General features: G+C 39.1%; 1 protein-coding gene across 3 annotated transcripts in view; it reads right to left on the minus strand.

The window, feature by feature from the left end:
• ECI2 (enoyl-CoA delta isomerase 2) overlaps positions 1 to 20777 on the minus strand; it is a 94696-nt gene that overhangs the window by 9146 nt on the left and 64773 nt on the right. For all 3 annotated transcript variants that reach the window (XM_075585773.1, XM_075585772.1, XM_075585774.1), the window contains 2 exons: positions 6410 to 6479; positions 233 to 335 (listed from right to left, as the gene is read on the minus strand). In XM_075585773.1, the coding sequence (XP_075441888.1) occupies positions 233 to 335; positions 6410 to 6479 (173 nt within the window). The remainder of the gene's footprint in view (positions 1 to 232; positions 336 to 6409; positions 6480 to 20777) is intronic.

Raw genomic sequence — 20777 nt, forward strand, 5'->3', positions numbered from 1 at the left:
TTGACATTGTACTGCAGTTGGTCAATGGAGACATAACGCCCATGTCTTGTTATTTCAGAAACTACCCTTCGGAAAGTAACAGTCATGTTTAAAGAGCAATAAGTTTAACCCCACGTTGTCCAGTAAAATAATGTCAGTCATTGTTTCTGCAATTCTGCTGATAAATGAGTTCATATATTTACTGCTTGAGATCCTCAAATAAGGACATTAATACAGAAATAAATCTACTCACTCTAGAACCACAGCAGCATCTTTCGCCATCTTTTCTTTTCCCTCTGGAGGAATATTAGCAAAATTGTTTAGATCATTCCCACTGCAGAAATAATCACCAAGTCCTGTATAAAAAGAAAAAAAACAAATATGTGAATCTATTGCAACCATCAGAATCAGCCATATACTTCGAAAAACAGTTCAACCAGAAAAATGCAATGGCGTGCCCCACCAGTAGCTAGGGAGTGGCTCAGTGAGTAAAGACACTGACTGGCACAGAGTTTGAAGCAGTGGAGCCTGGTTCAATTCCCGGTGTTGGCTCCTTGTGACCTTGGGCAAGTCACTATCTCCCTGTGCCTCAGGCACCAAAAACATAGATTGTAAGCTCCACGGGGCAGGGACCTGTGTCTGCAAAATGTCTCTGTAAAACGCTACGTAAAACTAGCAGCGCTATATAAGAACATGCTATTATTATTTATTATCCCAGATTTTACAAGTGAAGGCAATGATAATGTAAAAAGGATTGTACATGGAGACAGCAATAATACAAAACAAAGGGGCCTATTCACAAAGCAGTGATAATATCAGTGCTTTTGCGTCCGACAATGCATTTTTGTATTGTGCTATAAGACATGAAGCCAAAAGCAGATTCACTAAGAAGTGAAGGCCATTTTATTAAGTCTGATAAAAAAAATGCACTATTGTGCGAGCTGTTTTTTGTATCAGTGCTATCGTGCTATAAATTCTATAGCACGATAGCTGATTGGAAAAAATGCAGCCTGTAAGAGCTGCACGGAGACGCTGTGTCTCCATGCACGGCTCTTACAGGTGATTGTGCAGTAAAAATATAGATTTTAATAAGTGTACATGAGCAGGGGGTCTCCTGAGCAGAACCGCATTGGTTTCAGCCTCGGGGACACCCTACGTCCCGAGATAAGGCCCCGGTATGGGGTGCTGGTATCCCCTCTGCTTTTAAATCTCCCACGTCATGTGACCGGGGGATTTAAATCCTGCATGGGATACCGGAACCCCATAACGGGGCCTGTATCCAGGAAGTAGGGGGTCCCCGAGGCTGAAACCAATGCGGTTCAGCTAAGGAGACCCCTTGCTCATTGTACACTAATATCAAAACCCCAATAATAAAAAGAAATTCATTACCATAGCGGCTACCCCGCTATGGTAATGAAGCAGCTTTAATTAAAATTTTATTAAGTGTGCGGGCTATACATACATACATACAGTGACAAGCAATGCTTTTTTGGGCAAATGCTAGCATGTATTTCTTTTAAATGTATTTTTGTTCGTTGTTTTGAAATATTTCTGCTATTTATTTTGTGTTTTGATTTATAATGATGGGAATATTTGTGGTGTTTTAAATGGTTTATTCTGTTACTTTTTTGTTTGCTTTTTAATTGTGGTTTATTTTTGGTCTTTTGGTTTTTAATAATGGTGTTTATTTGACGCTTTCTTTTATTTATTGATTGATTTTTTTGTGTTTTAATTTTTAATTCTGATGTTTATTTGGAAGTTGCTTAATTGATTGTTGGTAATTGTATGGTGTTCACTCTGTTGTTGTTTATTTGGTGATTGTTTTGATTGCATTGGATATTGTTGGTGGTTGTTTATTTTTTAGGTTGACCATTGACTGCCATAGTGTTAAATAATGCCCATATTATATGGGCATGATATATCCACTGTGTCAATCAATTGGTTTATTGGCATTTGTAATGTGTTTATTTTACTATGTAATGTGTTTTATTTTGGGTCTGTTTTCTTTAGCTTCACCATTTATTGCTATAGTGGCAAATCATGCCCATATTATATGGGCATCATGTACTCACTGTACCATTGAATGGGTGGAGGGTGGGTGTAGTTGCCTGGGGAGGGTGGTTAGGCCTCCTGGGTGGGTAATTGGGGAGGGTGGGTTAACCTATTAATTACTATAGCGGTTACTAACCGCTAAGGTGATAAAGGGGTTAGGGGCCATTAGATTGTATTTTTTTTATTGTATTCTTGCTGGCAACGGAGGACATGGACGATGATGAGGATGGCCTTCATCCTGGCAGGCTGGCAGGGGTAAGCTCTAGTCTTATTTACTTTATTTCTGCTGGTTAATGTTTTATTTTAAATGGGCAAATGCACTATTATCCATATCTGGATAATAGTAATTTTGCCCATTGCTGTACTATAATGTGTTAGGGGAGAAGGGGGGGGTGGGGAGGGGTGTATTTATTTCAAAGTATTGGACAATTTTGTTTTGTGTTTAGGATTGGTAACGCAGGCCAGCAGGGACAACCAGAGGGGCCCCAGACACCCGTGCGGACCACCCGCGGGGACCACCTGGAGACGCCGGCCTCTTGTATTAATGTTGTGAAGAAAAAAAAAATGCTTTTATGCATGTCTCCGTATCTTTTGCGCCAGCCTTTAGCTGGTGAAAAGAAATGGTGAGCTTTTATAGTACGAATCAGTTATCTCTGCTTTGTGAATAGCAGTTACTGGCAAAAAAACCGTTGGGTTTGCCATTTTTAGGCCTATCATGCGACTTTTTTTCCCAATGACTGTTTATGGGTGATAAAAAGCCATTATAGCACGATATAGCACTGTTATCACTGCTTTGTGAATGGTAAGGCCAATGGTAAGTCAGTAATGCAGTGACTTCAGCTCTGTTCTACCTATCCTAGGTGATGAATTAATTTTGACATAGGAAATGTATTTATTTTATTTATTTATAAAATGTTTTACCAGGAAGTAATACATTGAGAGTTACCTCTCGTTTTCAAGTATGTCCTGGGCATAGTTAATATGACAAATAATACATGGTTACAAATACAGTACAGTTATATAAATGAACAGGGTATACATTATATACACAATACATTGCATGCACAGTTAGAGAAGATTTATATTATAGGCTTATGTAACAGTTACAGACCAGATTAAAATGTGAGACAGCCTTAGTTTTGAAAGAACTTAAACTGGTGGAGGATGTGAGAGTTTCCGGTAGGTTGTTCCAGTTTTGGGGTGCACGGTAAGAGAAGGAGGAGCGGCCGGATACTTTGTTGAGCCTTGGGACCATGAACAGTCTTTTGGAGTCAGATCTCAGATGATAAGTGCTGCATGTGGTAGGGGTGAGGAGCTTGTTCAGATAGGTGGGTAGTTTGCCCAGAAAGTATTTGAAGGCAAGACAGGAAAGGTGAACTTTGTGCCTAGACTCGAGTGATGACCACTCAGCATTTCGCAGTGATGTGTGTTGTAGTTGCATTGGAGAACGAAACGACAAATTGAATTGTAGAGGGTGTCAAGTTTGCCAAGGTGGGTTTGGGGTGCCGAGCCATATACTATGTCTCCATAGTCGATAATTGGCATTAGCATCTGCTATGCAATACGCTTTCTGACCAGCAGGCTTAGGGAGGATTTGTTCCTGTAAAATACACCTAGTTTGGCATAGGTTTTGGATGTCAGGGTATCAATGTGCATTCCGAATGTTAAGTGAGAGTCAAACCATATGCCCAGGTATTTAAAACTAGTAACAGGAGTTAGGGTAGTGTTAGCGTTGGTTCTGATCTGGAGCTCAGTCACTAGAAGCTTTAAAAATTTAGTCTTGGTCCCAAATACCATTGTTACAGTCTTGTCAGTGTTTAAAAACAGTTTGTATTGGGAAATCCAGTTTTCGAGTCTCAAAAAGTCAGACTGAAGCATGTGTTCAAGGTCAGAGAGGCTATGGCTGTGTGCATATAGGATTGTGTCATCTGCATACATGTGTATTGAGGCTTCCTGACAAGCTGTGGGAAGATCATTGATGAACACTGAGAAGAGTAGGGGCCCCAGAACAGAGCCTTGCGGGACACCACAGGTGATATCCAGGGGGTTGGAGTTAGAGCCTGAGATGGACACATGTTGGGATCTACCCGATAGGTAGGACTGAAACCAGTTTAAAGCATGCTTCCCTATTCCAGAGCTCTGGAGTTTGTTAAGCAGGATAGCATGATCAACAGTATCAAAAGCCTTTGCAAAATCTAGGAATATTGCACCAGTGAGTTGTCCCGTTCCATTCCACACTGGATTTCATTGCAAACTTTTAGCAGGGTAGTTATCCTGGAGTGTTTGGGGCGAAAGCCTGATTGGAATTGGCTAGGGAAATTTGTCTTGGTATAGTAATCGCTTAATTGGGAGTGGACACATTTTTCCATGACTTTGGATAGAATTGGGAAAAGAGACTGGTCTGTAGTTTGAGACAGTGTTTTTGTCCCCCCTTTTGGCGATTGGGACAACTCTTGACAGTTTTCCAGGTCTTGGGGATATGGCCTGCAGACAGGATAGAGTTGACTATGGAAGCAATTGGTTTGGAAATTGCTACTTTCATGTACTTTCCTGTTTTACCAACACCCTGGGGATGGGAAGAATTGTACAGCATGTGCTACTAGATTATAAATGAGCATTGACCCATAACGAAAGAAAATACAAATGAGATTTCCTGTTACAGTTACTCGAATGTGGTGTTCCCTTGTAAGGCCGAGAAGGTAAGTATTATAGTGCTTCAGCAAAGTACCATGGGAATGTTTGATAGTCCGTAAAGTCTCCTCATATATACAGTGAGACACAGGTGGAATCCATGGTCTATATCCAGAGTTAAGCATCTTGGAATATCGTTATTAAATCAGATTCTATTAAAAAACGCAATAAAACAGATCCCATTTGGAAATGCATTTATCTACAAGGTATTTATAAGACCTAACACCAATGCCATACATGTTATTATGCAACTGCTACTATGTTGTGTAGAAGTTTCTAGCCCTAGACTTGCTTGTACAGTAGTTTGTCAATCTCTGCCAAACAATCCTCACCAACTTGAGTACTGTATTTACGTTATCCTTTTAAGCATAAGAAGCAGACCAATCTGATTGTATTAACTTATATGGCATTCACCTTCTTTAAATGGAAGAAGATGGTGTTTTCAAGGAGGTTTGAATCAAAAGAAGGACATTTATTGTAGTGACAATTTTCATATTAAGCATTGAAGGAGGGTTCAATGTTCTCTGAATTAACTCAATGCCCCCAATTTACAAACCACCATAATGGCAATTATCAGGCATCACATTTTATAACTAGGGTTTTCCAATTCCAATGCAGTAACAGCCTAGCAAACAATAAAAGTGCAACTAAAAACAGACTAAAATACACATTTTAATAAAATGAATAAAATGTATGCCTGATCTCTCACCTTTTATACATTTAAACTACTGTATATATATCGCAGCCCATGATTTTACAACTAATCTAGGCATAGAACACTATAAGAAAATCAGCAAACTAAAATATTGCAACAACAAAACAAAAGTGCATGTGTTTTTTTGGATTAAACTACGAACGATGAAGAGGAACATGCAAAATATTTATTTGCACTGAAGAGTTTAAAGAGTGGTCTTTACATGATGCTTTGAGTTAAAACCTTCACCACTGGTATCTATAGTCTTGTTTGTGAGTTTCCCTCGTTTATAATTGCATGCCTGGTTTAAAATTTAATAAGGCATTCCACATAAAATAGAAAAAAAAAAAACCTTAAGTAATCTGATTTAGCACATACATGCAACAATCATAAATAGGGAGAACAAACTCTACTTTAATGACTTGTGCTATATATGCACACTTTAAAGTATAATGAATGAAAGGAAAACCGTGGAAAATGAGCAAGCAAAGGTTTTATCCCATGGGAACATATGCCACATTAGCATCTAGCCTTTAAAAAATGAATGTTCTGTTACAGATGCAGTGGCTGTTATTCGAACAAATCACGGAGCCGTTTTAGTGTGCGCTGCTGTATTCCACGCAGCATTAACGCGGCCAATCGCCCCAGGCACACGTGTTTATCGCGGTTGCTTTGTTTGAATTTCATGGATTCTGTTTCTTTGTGTGGAATGAAATTAATGACTTGTAATGTGTACAGTACTGTGCTACTGTGTCAATTTCAGGTGTTTAAAAACCAGAACACTAAAAAGCCATTTTCTGCACTCGCGTCTTAAGGCGGTAAGGTTGGAAGAAATCACACGTCATGACATGGTTATTCCGATGTATACAACGCATGAAGTGTTCGAATAACGGCCGCTGCATCTGTATGCAGTACTAGAAAATGTAGGTTAGCTAAAAGACAGAAGCATGAAACTCTCAGGAGACATAGATATACAGTACTTTTACAGTATACCTGTTAGGACAGTAATAACAGATTCATCTTTTCCAGCTTCTTCCAAAGCCTGCACAATTTCCTGGTACATCTGAATTGAAAAGAAAAAAAGGGATATGAAAGCTACATTCAGACCTACAAATGCAAATCTTTTTACAATTACAGATGACATTTATGATACTTAAATTATACTACAACAATGCCACTTTACACCCCATATTATATTCACTTTTTCCAGTTAGAGAGACAAATTCTACTTCTCCAGGTACAGTAAAAGTAACGAACAGATCTAACAATGCATGCATTTTTTGTGTGGCAATAATGGTTATTCCATAGTCTCATTACACAGAAAAGTGTACAACCATTATGTATCTCACCGATTATACAGCAAAGGGTAAGGCCACGTCCATAGCCTGAGCGACCGTGCGGCATGAACAACAGGCCACACCTCTATGAGCAAGGAAAAAATAGGGTGCTCCACCCAGTAACACTTCATCCAAATTGGACAGATATCTTCATATATAATAACTCCAACATGAGGTCTAAGGAGTGGGTATTTAAATGAATTGACCTGTGAGTCACTTGAAACTTGAATATTAAACAGCATCAAAGTACTCAACTATTGCAGTCAAAAATAAAGTCTCTTACCCACTCCCAAAGTCTCCAATGAAGGTAGTAGTGGCGTGCCAGCCATTGAAGGGAATCCAGTAACAGCAACAAACAGCAAATAGCGCACAGCCAGGTGAAAAATTAAAAGTTCAATACCATTTATTTCAGTACATGACTGATGACAAAATTACCCCCAAGGGGACAAAAAACGCACCTCCTACGCGTTTCGGACCGGTAGGTCCTTTATCAAGGAGACTCCTTGATAAAGGACCTACCGGTCCGAAACGCGTAGGAGGTGCGTTTTTTGTCCCCTTGGGGGTAATTTTGTCATCAGTCATGTACTGAAATAAATGGTATTGAACTTTTAATTTTTCACCTGGCTCCCTGGCTGTGCGCTATTTGCTGTTGTTTGTTGCACACCTCTATGAGGCAGGCCATAGAGCGTGCGATGAAGCGCGTCAGTGTTCTAAGGAGACTAGAGAATTTGTTTTTGTCGCACGATGGCCGGGTCACATGAGCGGTTCAGCCAATTAGTGCGAACCAGCCTCGTGACGTCACGGCCACACCTCCCCGTTGCTGTGGATCTCCATCCACAGATCGCTCGGCTAACGCTCACGCGACACCACGCACTCAGTCTTGCACGCACCCACTATATCCGAGGCCTAAGGACCACATTTTCTAAGCAGGCTGTGGACACCTTCTGTCGCTGCCTACAGTTGCAGAGCTACGTCTCCTGTTTGTATACAGATGTGACCTGTGTCACTGGTCATGATGGTTTACAACATATTCCAATGTACTACTAAATATCATAGCTTTTTCTACACTACTTTCCTTAATATATATCGAGATGTTGAGTTTTTCAATGAAAGGCCAACTGTGCTAGTCTAGGTCTATGACTGTTTTTTGGTCCTCACTTGGTACGATCTTAATATTAAACAGAGACAATGGAGACAATGTATCAAGGCATAAATGTCGTGAAATTGTGGGGCAAAATAACCACTCTAAAAAAGGTATGAAAGAAAAAAAATCCCACGGAAAGTCATAGGATTTTTCTCTTTGATACATGTGGTGCAATGTTTTGGTGCAGATCAGCACCACTTTTGCCTTGATACAGTACATATGCCCCATTATCTTAAATAAAAGGTACTGAATTTAGAGCATATTGCCTTCAAAAGACTGATCACGTTGTCTGTTTTATTGGTCTACGCTACCAAGAAGTAAGCTACCAGGTGCCCAGGTACTTGGGGCAACGCGGCTATAAGGCCTTGTAAGCAAAAGCTCTTCACACCTTAGGACAGAAAACATTGTTCACACCCTAAAACAGACAGAAGATGCTGGCCAAATTGGCAGGGGGGAGGGGTGGGGAATCAGACAGGACCCAGTGAATGGGAAGCACCAGGGGTAAAAGAGCTGGCACTAGGAACAGGTGAGATTCCAGAGGAGGCGTTTGCTTTAGCTCTCTCAGGAATGTAAGGATTCGGCTGGTAATGCAAGGCTCTAAAAATACATCTGTTAATACTTTTAACTTCTGTTTTCACATCTGTTTTATAGATTAAATGAAATCATTTTCTTAAAGTACATATACCAAGTTTACATTATTAACAAGAGATTTACAAGAATGTTATTGCCTCTTAATTGACTTAATTGGTTTTCTGTGAAAGCACTTAAGTATTTGTGGACAGCCTTAATATAAAGCAACAATACAGTATGTAAAATTGTAAGCGGTCAGAAACAGGGCCCTCATTACCTCTTTGTATCTGTGTGTGCATGTCTGTCCTCACTTGTAACCGTTTATGGAATATACATAACTCTGTACCCCACTGTGGAATATGCTGGAGCTTTACAAATAAATGATAATAAAAATAAAATTATGAATAAAGAGCATAAGGCCGCAGTCACAGCCCAAAGCAGTTTAAAAAAAGCCTTTAAGGAATGTAAGAGTAACCATCATTTCACAACCCGACACTGCTTTGGTAATCTTGAAATCAAGAATGAACATACAGTACGGCTTGGAAGCTACAAAATATCATGAATAATACTGTATTAAAACAGCATGCATGGATAGATGCATTAAGTCAATTAAACATGATCTTTCTACAGTGCACAAAACGTTGATTTTTCTATTTATTATCTTATGTTTATTGTAGTAGTAACATAATTTAAGTAAAACAAAAGAGGAACCAGGAAAGTATATACTGTACATTGAATTATCTATTTAAATTTTTAGCTTTTGCTTTAATTTGTAGAACATTTAGCAAACGTGACATAGTACAGTTCTATATAAGCATAAGAAGCGGAGACTTGCTGTAGTTAGCCTGCTAAGAGGCTACAAAGGGATATATGTTAAAACAACAAAACTGAAGCATGTTCTTTTAAAATGTGCAATCCCAGTCAATCAGCCAGTTGAATTTCTTAATGGGGAAGTGTTTTTCAATCAAGTGTTTTCTTTACCATTCCCACACTGTCTATATCAGAGAACCAAAAAAATTAAGGGGCCGTGGGGACAAGCACTTGCTGAAAACACAGTGACAACATAAAATGTAGTATTTTCTATGCGGTCAGAAAAAATGCTCTTTAAAAGCAACATTTATTGATGAAACAATAATGAACCAGGTTGCATAATTAAAATTATTTTTTTTGTATTCAGCCTCTTACAAGCCACAAAATAAAATACTCCTAGGGTTGATCAAATCTAACATAAAAAAAATACACTGTTCTCGATTTTTGTTGAAATTAAATGCGAAACAGTTACCAAACATGCAGTGTGCAGACTGAAGATTTGGAATTAATACATAACAAATAGGATACAAAAATAAATAATTAAATATACATGTATTTTTTTTTTTTTAAAGATATGACAGGAACAAATGTGGCGGGGTCCCCCTGAACTACTATTCAGCCCAATGGGCTGGCAGTAAACGGTGGTACTATCAGGTTGCCAGTAGTTGGTATTGGGTTTCCCCCCTCACCTTTGGTACTGCACTTGAGTGGAGGTGGAGGGTTGGTCAGCACACGGGATTTTGCTCAAACGTAGAGATAAGAGGATAGGAAGATATGGAACACGGTATTAGTGTTTTAGTAATCGAACGGTACAATACAGCCAAAAGAACTTTGGAATTAAAAATGTATGAAAAATATATTTTTAAAATAGCTTAAAACTCTTTGGAATTAAAGAACCTTGGTAATTAAAAGTAAATATATGAAAAAATATATTCTAAAATAGCTTAAAAATCCTTAAATAAAATCCTTAAATAAAATTTAAATGGAATTGTGTGTTTTTTTTGTGAACAGAAGCAGAATACGTGCTATATGTGGATGACTAACAGGGTGTGTTTATATAGCCTGTTGTTGGTCTGAGGTAAAAAGGGGATAATGGGGCTGGTTAGCAGAGTTTAATGTGCAGTCTTTCCTTCACGGAATGCTGCTAAAAACAATAGCTTTCTCACCCTCCTGGTGGAGGCAGTACGTGAGTTGCTTCTCTCCCGGGGGCCCAAATAGGAAGAAAAGGGCCGAACTCGGTGAGTGAGCAAAATAGAATTTATTAGGTACAGAAAACAAAGTCAAAATAACACTCACGGTACAGCTTTAAAACAGCCCAGCATCAGCCTGATCGTCCGGTGATATTCCTCTCACCAGTACAGCTCCCGTGGTCGCGTCCGACGGCGGGACCGGAAGAGGAGGTCTTACCAGATGTCAGCAGGCTGGCTGGGTCCTTCAGTCAATGGGCTCCGGCAGGGAACAACTAGTTTCGCAATAATGCTTCGTCAGGTTCCTGCCAGATGCCCTGTGTCTTCCCTCTTTATAGGCAAATACCTAATTGATGATTGGATTGGTCATCAATTGGTATTGGTACAATTAAATAATAAAATGTAAAAACAACCTTTATTGAGTGTTGGGTGTTGGACTAATGCCCAATAATATGAAAGACCAATAATGCTAAACTCTAAATACATACATAAATATGTTACAAGTAGTGACAATGTTATACACAGTGGATAATCATGCACACATGATCTCTATCAGTTCTATGAGACCTTCCCTCGCTCGAGGTGTAGGCAATTAGTAATTTGTGCAATCTACAGACATCTTTAAACAAATCTCTTAAAATTGGTAGCAGGTGCAGCACAATAACTTGTGAAGTAAACCTCTAAGTAATTCCTTCAGCAAATTAATTTCATACCTAAAGTGGCCCTTGCACTTAGAACTTCTGTGATGTGTGACATTTAAACTAAATGCAAAAAAGCTTATGCTCAGATGGATGGATTTTGAGTGATATATAAAAAATATAAAATAATAAAATAAGAATATAAAAATGTATTGTAAATAAAAATATTGTATAGATGAATATATGTGTAGTTGGGGCTACCATATGGTATCGCTTATATGTTTAGACTATTTGTCCTGAAAAATATATATATGGTGTATTACCCAGGTTTAGGTGATATATGTTAAAAAGTATCCCTGTGTGTGTCGTGACTCCCCCTTTAGTTTGGAGAATGTCAATGGCGACTGGAATAGAATTGGTAAAGAATTATTCCTACAAATGTGATAGTTCAGTAATTCAAACATAATGATCAGTAATTTAAAGATGTATGGAACTTGGATATATTTTCAATATGGTTCATTGGGGATTTGACCCCACGATCATATTAGGCCTTACTTAAAAGCAGAGTGATAAGTTGGCTGTGCTATACAGAGGCAGATGGACTTCATGTACTTGTTTGCACATATGCGAACAGAGAGAGTACAGAATTCTGCAATGAGAATAACAAATGTGGGTATGGAGTATTGTTGTGTTACCCAGGCTTAGGTGAAATGTTAAAAAGTATTAAAAAGTATCCTTGTATATGTCTTGCCTCCCCCTTGTTGGTAGTTTTAGGGAATGTTGGTGGTGTATGGAATTGGATCTGGGATAAAAAAAAAAAAAAAAAAAATTCTTTTTATAATGTTAATTCAAAATAATAGTAATAGTAATTAAAAATGATGCTCAATAATTGAGAAATGTGGGGTACTTGAATTCTTAGTGTGTGTTTCTAGTATTATCATTGGGGATTTGACCCCACGATCATATTGGCCCTTACTCAAAAGCAGTGTGATAAGTTAACTGTGCTACACAGAGGCAGATAGATTTCATATACTCGTTGGTGCATATGTGAACATAGAGAACGTAAACATAGAGATAATGTAATTGTGTACGGTTAAGCGAATGTAAGTGAATCATCCAATTGCGAAGTTACTGGTTCCAAATTCGGGAGGGGGATTGGGAGAAAGAAGAGAAGAAGGGAGAGAAGAAGAGAAACGTGATTAGTGTGTTAAATATACATGTTTCATTCTAGAAAAGCCCCAATGTCGATGTCAATGTTAAGTCCTTGGGGTGCTAGCGTCTTTAGTTTATAAATCCATAGTGTCTCCTTTCTTGCTAGTTTTGTAAGTCTATCTCCCCCTCTCCAAAGGGGGGGAATCTGTTCTATGGCTCTATATGTCAAGCCTGAGGGATCCCCCTGATGCTGTAGTGAAAAATGTTTTGACACGCTGTGGGTCATAACCTGTCGTCGGATGTTACCAATATGTTCCAATATACGAACCCTCAGTGGTCGGCTGGTACGGCCGACATACTGTAGTCCACAGGGGCAGCTTAGTAAATAGACCACGTAGTCACTCTTGCAATTGATAAAGTGCTTGGTTTTAAATTGTTCGCCTGTTACATGTGATGAAAAGTCTATTTTGTCGTTTGACCCTTGTTTGCAAGCTTTGCAAGTACTGCACTTATAAAAACCTTTGGCTGTTGATAGCCAATTCTCGTCCCTTTTGGGGTTATCAGTTCTAAATAGGCTGGGTGCTAATTTATTCTTTATATTATCTGCTTTTATAAAGATGACCTTGGGTCTTTCTGGGAGGTAGTTTCGAAGGGTGTCATCTCCTTGTAGAAGGTGCCAGTGTTTATTAAGAATTTGTTGTATTTTGCCTGAATCCTGGCTGTACTGAGTTAAAAATGCGACGTTAAAATTTTCTGTCGGTTGTTTTTGTGTTGTTTTTAGGATATCTCGTCGTTGTAGGAGACCTGTCTTCTTAATGGATTCATCTAGTGAGTTTTTGTTGAATCCTTTGTTAATAAACCGATTTTTTAAAATGTCTGCTTGTTCTTTAAAAGTGTTACCGTCGCTGCAATTCCGCCTGATACGGCGGAATTGGCCTGGGGGTATGTTAGATAGCCACTTTTTGTGGTGGCAGCTTGTTCTCAGTAGGTAGTTGTTGCAGTCTACTTTCTTGAAAAATGTTTTGGTTTTGAGAGAACTGTTCTCGACATAGATGGTTAGATCTAAAAAGTCTACAGAGATGGGGTTTGTGCAGGCCGTGAATTTTAGATTGATTTCGTTGTCATTGATATATTCTAAGAACCGTTTTAGATCCTCCTCGCTACCTTTCCAGATGAAGAAGATATCATCTATATATATCTCCGCCAAAGCGCCAGATCTGCGCTAAATTCATGTGTTGACCAGATTTTGTCCTGTTCCCATGCGTCCATAAAAAGATTGGCGTAGCTTGGTGCAAATTTCGTGCCCATTGCGGTGCCGCATTTTTGTAGGTAGTACTTTCCATCAAAGTTAAAAAGGTTATGTTTTAAAATAAAGTTAATACTCTCTAGAATAAAAGATTTCTGTTCTATAAGAACGTTTGGGTCATTGCTTAATGTCCTATCAATGGCTGAAATACCATCCTCGTGGTTAATGGATGTGTATAGTGATGTTACATCACATGTGCATAGTATAAAATCTGTGCTCCATGCTGTTTGTTCTATCAGATTGATAGTTTGTGTGGTGTCTCTGAGGTATGATTTCATCCCCACGACGTAAGGTTGTAGGGAAATGTCTATGTATTCTGACAGTCGTGAGGTGAGAGAGCCTATACCCGAAATGATCGGTCTTCCTGGTGGGTCTATCAGACTTTTGTGTATTTTGGGAAGGAAATAGAAAATCGGCATCACGGGGAATTTGACATTCAAGTATTCATATTCCTTGGTGTTTATTACCCCTATTTCTTTACCCTTGTCCAGGTGTTTTGAATATTCTGTACAGAAATTCTTATGGGGATTTATTCTTAGACTCTCATATGTAATAGCATCTGAGAGGATCCTGTCTGCTTCTTTTTTATAGTTGGTAGTATCCATGATAACTACGCCCCCCCCCTTTATCTGCTTGTTTGATGGTTATTGATTTATCATCCTCAAGTTTTTTGAGCGCAGTCTTTTCTTTAAGTGTTAGCTTATGTTTTATTTTACTTCTTTTGCTACGGGTTAGTTTTTCGAAGTCTCCTTCTATTTTCTGGTGAAATGTCTCGATATTATGGCTCTTAGCCCAGCTTGGATAGAATTTAGATTTTTCTTTGAGAGTTGTGTGTTTGAATGTGTTTTCATCTATTGTTGTAGGTGTACTGTTACTTGTGATTTCCCTACTTTGTGCGTCTTTGGATAGGAAGAATTTTTTAGGGTCAGTTGTCTTATAAATTTATGTGCGTCTATGTATAGATTGAAACCGCTGGCTACAGCGGCTGGAGCGAAGTTAAGGCCCTTTTTGATGAGGCTACATTCATCAGCATTCAGACTTTTATTGCTAAGATTGAAGATGTTACTGGTTTCTATTGTGTTGCTGGCCTTTTTCTGCTGATTTCTTCCTCCCCGTTTTCCTCGTGTGGTCTTTTTTTGGCCCTTGTGTTCGGGGAGTCTTGTTCCCTCTGTCCTTCTAAGAGTATGTGTCTGTTCTGTGTCGTTAGAGGGGGGGCTTTCCTCACTGGGGCCTTCTCTAAAAAAGGCCCAGAATATCCTGAGTGTCTAGGTGCCTAGACCTAGACCTAGACCTAGACCTACGACCTAGACACTCAGGATATTCTGGGCCTTTTTTAGAGAAGGCCCCAGTGAGGAAAGCCCCCCCTCTAACGACACAGAACAGACACATACTCTTAGAAGGACAGAGGGAACAAGACTCCCCGAACACAAGGGCCAAAAAAAGACCACACGAGGAAAACGGGGAGGAAGAAATCAGCAGAAAAAGACCAGCAACACAATAGAAACCAGTAACATCTTCAATCTTAGCAATAAAAGTCTGAATGCTGATGAACGTAGCCTCATCAAAAAGGGCCTTAACTTCGCTCCAGCCGCTGTAGCCAGCGGTTTCAATCTATACATAGACGCACATAAATTTATAAGACAACTGACCCTAAAAAAAATTCTTCCTATCCAAAGACGCACAAAGTAGGGAAATCACAAGTAACAGTACACCTACAACAATAGATGAAAACACATTCAAACACACAACTCTCAAAGAAAAATCTAAATTCTATCCAAGCTGGGCTAAGAGCCATAATATCGAGACATTTCACCAGAAAATAGAAGGAGACTTCGAAAAACTAACCCGTAGCAAAAGAAGTAAAATAAAACATAAGCTAACACTTAAAGAAAAGACTGCGCTCAAAAAACTTGAGGATGATAAATCAATAACCATCAAACAAGCAGATAAAGGGGGGGGGGCGTAGTTATCATGGATACTACCAACTATAAAAAAGAAGCAGACAGGATCCTCTCAGATGCTATTACATATGAGAGTCTAAGAATAAATCCCCATAAGAATTTCTGTACAGAATATTCAAAACACCTGGACAAGGGTAAAGAAATAGGGGTAATAAACACCAAGGAATATGAATACTTGAATGTCAAATTCCCCGTGATGCCGATTTTCTATTTCCTTCCCAAAATACACAAAAGTCTGATAGACCCACCAGGAAGACCGATCATTTCGGGTATAGGCTCTCTCACCTCACGACTGTCAGAATACATAGACATTTCCCTACAACCTTACGTCGTGGGGATGAAATCATACCTCAGAGACACCACACAAACTATCAATCTGATAGAACAAACAGCATGGAGCACAGATTTTATACTATGCACATGTGATGTAACATCACTATACACATCCATTAACCACGAGGATGGTATTTCAGCCATTGATAGGACATTAAGCAATGACCCAAACGTTCTTATAGAACAGAAATCTTTTATTCTAGAGAGTATTAACTTTATTTTAAAACATAACCTTTTTAACTTTGATGGAAAGTACTACCTACAAAAATGCGGCACCGCAATGGGCACGAAATTTGCACCAAGCTACGCCAATCTTTTTATGGACGCATGGGAACAGGACAAAATCTGGTCAACACATGAATTTAGCGCAGATCTGGCGCTTTGGCGGAGATATATATAGATGATATCTTCTTCATCTGGAAAGGTAGCGAGGAGGATCTAAAACGGTTCTTAGAATATATCAATGACAACGAAATCAATCTAAAATTCACGGCCTGCACAAACCCCATCTCTGTAGACTTTTTAGATCTAACCATCTATGTCGAGAACAGTTCTCTCAAAACCAAAACATTTTTCAAGAAAGTAGACTGCAACAACTACCTACTGAGAACAAGCTGCCACCACAAAAAGTGGCTATCTAACATACCCCCAGGCCAATTCCGCCGTATCAGGCGGAATTGCAGCGACGGTAACACTTTTAAAGAACAAGCAGACATTTTAAAAAATCGGTTTATTAACAAAGGATTCAACAAAAACTCACTAGATGAATCCATTAAGAAGACAGGTCTCCTACAACGACGAGATATCCTAAAAACAACACAAAAACAACCGACAGAAAATTTTAACGTCGCATTTTTAACTCAGTACAGCCAGGATTCAGGCAAAATACAACAAATTCTTAATAAACACTGGCACCTTCTACAAGGAGATGACACCCTTAGAAACTACCTCCCAGAAAGACCCAAGGTCATCTTTAAAAAAGCAGATAATATAAAGAATAAATTAGCACCCAGCCTATTTAGAACTGATAACCCCAAAAGGGACGAGAATTGGCTATCAACAGCCAAAGGTTTTTATAAGTGCAGTACTTGCAAAGCTTGCAAACAAGGGTCAAACGACAAAATAGACTTTTCATCACATGTAACAGGCGAACAATTTAAAACCAAGCACTTTATCAATTGCAAGAGTGACTACGTGGTCTATTTACTAAGCTGCCCCTGTGGACTACAGTATGTCGGCCGTACCAGCCGACCACTGAGGGTTCGTATATTGGAACATATTGGTAACATCCGACGACAGGTTATGACCCACAGCGTGTCAAAACATTTTTCACTACAGCATCAGGGGGATCCCTCAGGCTTGACATATAGAGCCATAGAACAGATTCCCCCCCTTTGGAGAGGGGGAGATAGACTTACAAAACTAGCAAGAAAGGAGACACTATGGATTTATAAACTAAAGACGCTAGCACCCCAAGGACTTAACATTGACATCGACATTGGGGCTTTTCTAGAATGAAACATGTATATTTAACACACTAATCACGTTTCTCTTCTTCTCTCCCTTCTTCTCTTCTTTCTCCCAATCCCCCTCCCGAATTTGGAACCAGTAACTTCGCAATTGGATGATTCACTTACATTCGCTTAACCGTACACAATTACATTATCTCTATGTTTACGTTCTCTATGTTCACATATGCACCAACGAGTATATGAAATCTATCTGCCTCTGTGTAGCACAGTTAACTTATCACACTGCTTTTGAGTAAGGGCCAATATGATCGTGGGGTCAAATCCCCAATGAAATACTAGAAACACACACTAAGAATTCAAGTACCCCACATTTCTCAATTATTGAGCATCATTTTTAATTACTATTACTATTATTTTGAACTAACATTATAAAACGAATTTTTTTTTTTTTTTTTTTTAATCCCAAATCCAATTCCATACACCACCAACATTCCCTAAAACTACCAACAAGGGGGAGGCAAGACATATACAAGGATACTTTTTAATACTTTTTAACATTTCACCTAAGCCTGGGTAACACAACAATACTCTTTACCCACATTTGTTATTCTCATTACAGAATTCTGTACTCTCTCTGTTCGCATATGTGCAAACAAGTACATGAAGTCCATCTGCCTCTGTATAGCACAGCCAACTTATCACTCTGCTTTTAAGTAAGGCCTAATATGATCGTGGGGTCAAATCCCCAATGAACCATATTGAAAATATATCCAAGTTCCATACATCTTTAAATTACTGATCATTATGTTTGAATTACTGAACTATCACATTTGTAGGAATAATTCTTTACCAATTCTATTCCAGTCGCCATTGACATTCTCCAAACTAAAGGGGGAGTCACGACACACACAGGGATACTTTTTAACATATATCACCTAAACCTGGGTAATACACCATATATATATTTTTCAGGACAAATAGTCTAAACATATAAGCGATACCATATGGTAGCCCCAACTACACATATATTCATCTATACAATATTTTTATTTACAATACATTTTTATATTCTTATTTTATTATTTTATATTTTTTATATATCACTCAAAATCCATCCATCTGAGCATAAGCTTTTTTGCATTTAGTTTAAATGTCACACATCACAGAAGTTCTACGTGCAAGGGCCACTTTAGGTATGAAATTAATTTGCTGAAGGAATTACTTAGAGGTTTACTTCACAAGTTATTGTGCTGCACCTGCTACCAATTTTAAGAGATTTGTTTAAAGATGTCTGTAGATTGCACAAATTACTAATTGCCTACACCTCGAGCGAGGGAAGGTCTCATAGAACTGATAGAGATCATGTGTGCATGATTATCCACTGTGTATAACATTGTCACTACTTGTAACATATTTATGTATGTATTTAGAGTTTAGCATTATTGGTCTTTCATATTATTGGGCATTAGTCCAACACCCAACACTCAATAAAGGTTGTTTTTACATTTTATTATTTAATTGTACCAATACCAATTGATGACCAATCCAATCATCAATTAGGTATTTGCCTATAAAGAGGGAAGACACAGGGCATCTGGCAGGAACCTGACGAAGCATTATTGCGAAACTAGTTGTTCCCTGCCGGAGCCCATTGACTGAAGGACCCAGCCAGCCTGCTGACATCTGGTAAGACCTCCTCTTCCGGTCCCGCCGTCGGACGCGACCACGGGAGCTGTACTGGTGAGAGGAATATCACCGGACGATCAGGCTGATGCTGGGCTGTTTTAAAGCTGTACCGTGAGTGTTATTTTGACTTTGTTTTCTGTACCTAATAAATTCTATTTTGCTCACTCACCGAGTTCGGCCCTTTTCTTCCTATTTGGGCCCCCGGGAGAGAAGCAACTCACGTACTGCCTCCACCAGGAGGGTGAGAAAGCTATTGTTTTTAGCAGCATTCCGTGAAGGAAAGACTGCACATTAAACTCTGCTAACCAGCCCCATTATCCCCTTTTTACCTCAGACCAACAACAGGCTATATAAACACACCCTGTTAGTCATCCACATATAGCACGTATTCTGCTTCTGTTCACAAAAAAAACACACAATTCCATTTAAATTTTATTTAAGGATTTTATTTAAGGATTTTTAAGCTATTTTAGAATATATTTTTTCATATATTTACTTTTAATTACCAAGGTTCTTTAATTCCAAAGAGTTTTAAGCTATTTTAAAAATATATTTTTCATACATTTTTAATTCCAAAGTTCTTTTGGCTGTATTGTACCGTTCGATTACTAAAACACTAATACCGTGTTCCATATCTTCCTATCCTCTTATCTCTACGTTTGAGCAAAATCCCGTGCGCTGACCAACCCTCCACCTCCACTGCAACTACAAGAAGATTCCGGGCTTTATCTTCTCTACTGGTCCAGCTGCAGAAAACAACAAGGGCAAGTATACACTACCCTTTCTTTGGTTACACACTACCACACAGGCAACATCACAAGCCTATACAAATAGGGAGCGCCCCAACCTCTTTTCTTTTTGTCACTGCACTTGAGTGACAGCAGAGGGTGGTACATCCTGTTGTAGCTGGGACAACAGGGTGTCCGCCCTGCTGGCTGTACTTAAGGGAAGGACCGCCCTAAAGTTAGCAGTTGTTCCTTCCCTTCTATGGAAGGCAGGTCACACAACTGGGACAGTAAACACAAAAAACAAAACTGTGCGCTACTACCTAACTACCTATAAAGTTTAAATGTATAAATATATACAGTACAGTGACTATACCATCAATTTAGTGATAAAAAATGTATAAAAAATTAAACCACAACTCCCACAGTGAGATAATTAAACATTAAATAATAAGTGCCACATAACCGTGTTGGGGATAATGGCGTCTGCAGCTGTAAACGCAGGGGTGGCTCAGCACCCCACACACACTAAGAGAATGGAAACAAAAGAAAACAGCGCACAACGCCAAATAGTGAAGCAAATTCAACAATATATTATGGAATTAAAAAGGGGGTAATATATCTGCGTACATAAAAAAAGGTTGGTAAAAGGCATGTAGTGTGTATCACACTGTTTACCACTCGGCTGTTAGCTGTAGATTCAGGTGCTTGCTTCCCTCTGCTGCTGCAGCTCAGTTGATTCTGGGGCAGGACGTCAGTCTTTTCACTCCCAAGGGGATTTCCCTTCATGCAGCCAGGTTCAGCAGCTGGTACTGGGGCTCGGTGAAATCGCTCCTGCTTCCTAGCCGATATGAAGCTGCTCCTGTACCTCGGCAGGTGTATCCTCTGCACAGAGGTTAAAACGCAGCTTGCTGCTGTCTTCACAGCAGTGGTGGATTCAATAGGGAAGTTTGAACAGTCTTACAAAGTCTCTCACAAGTGTCCAAAACAGCACACAGGATGAAATAAAAACAGGACAGGCCAACACATAGACAAAGGCC

This window comes from Ascaphus truei, chromosome 2 (genome assembly GCF_040206685.1).
Source record: "Ascaphus truei isolate aAscTru1 chromosome 2, aAscTru1.hap1, whole genome shotgun sequence".
NCBI classification, from domain to species: domain Eukaryota; kingdom Metazoa; phylum Chordata; class Amphibia; order Anura; family Ascaphidae; genus Ascaphus; species Ascaphus truei.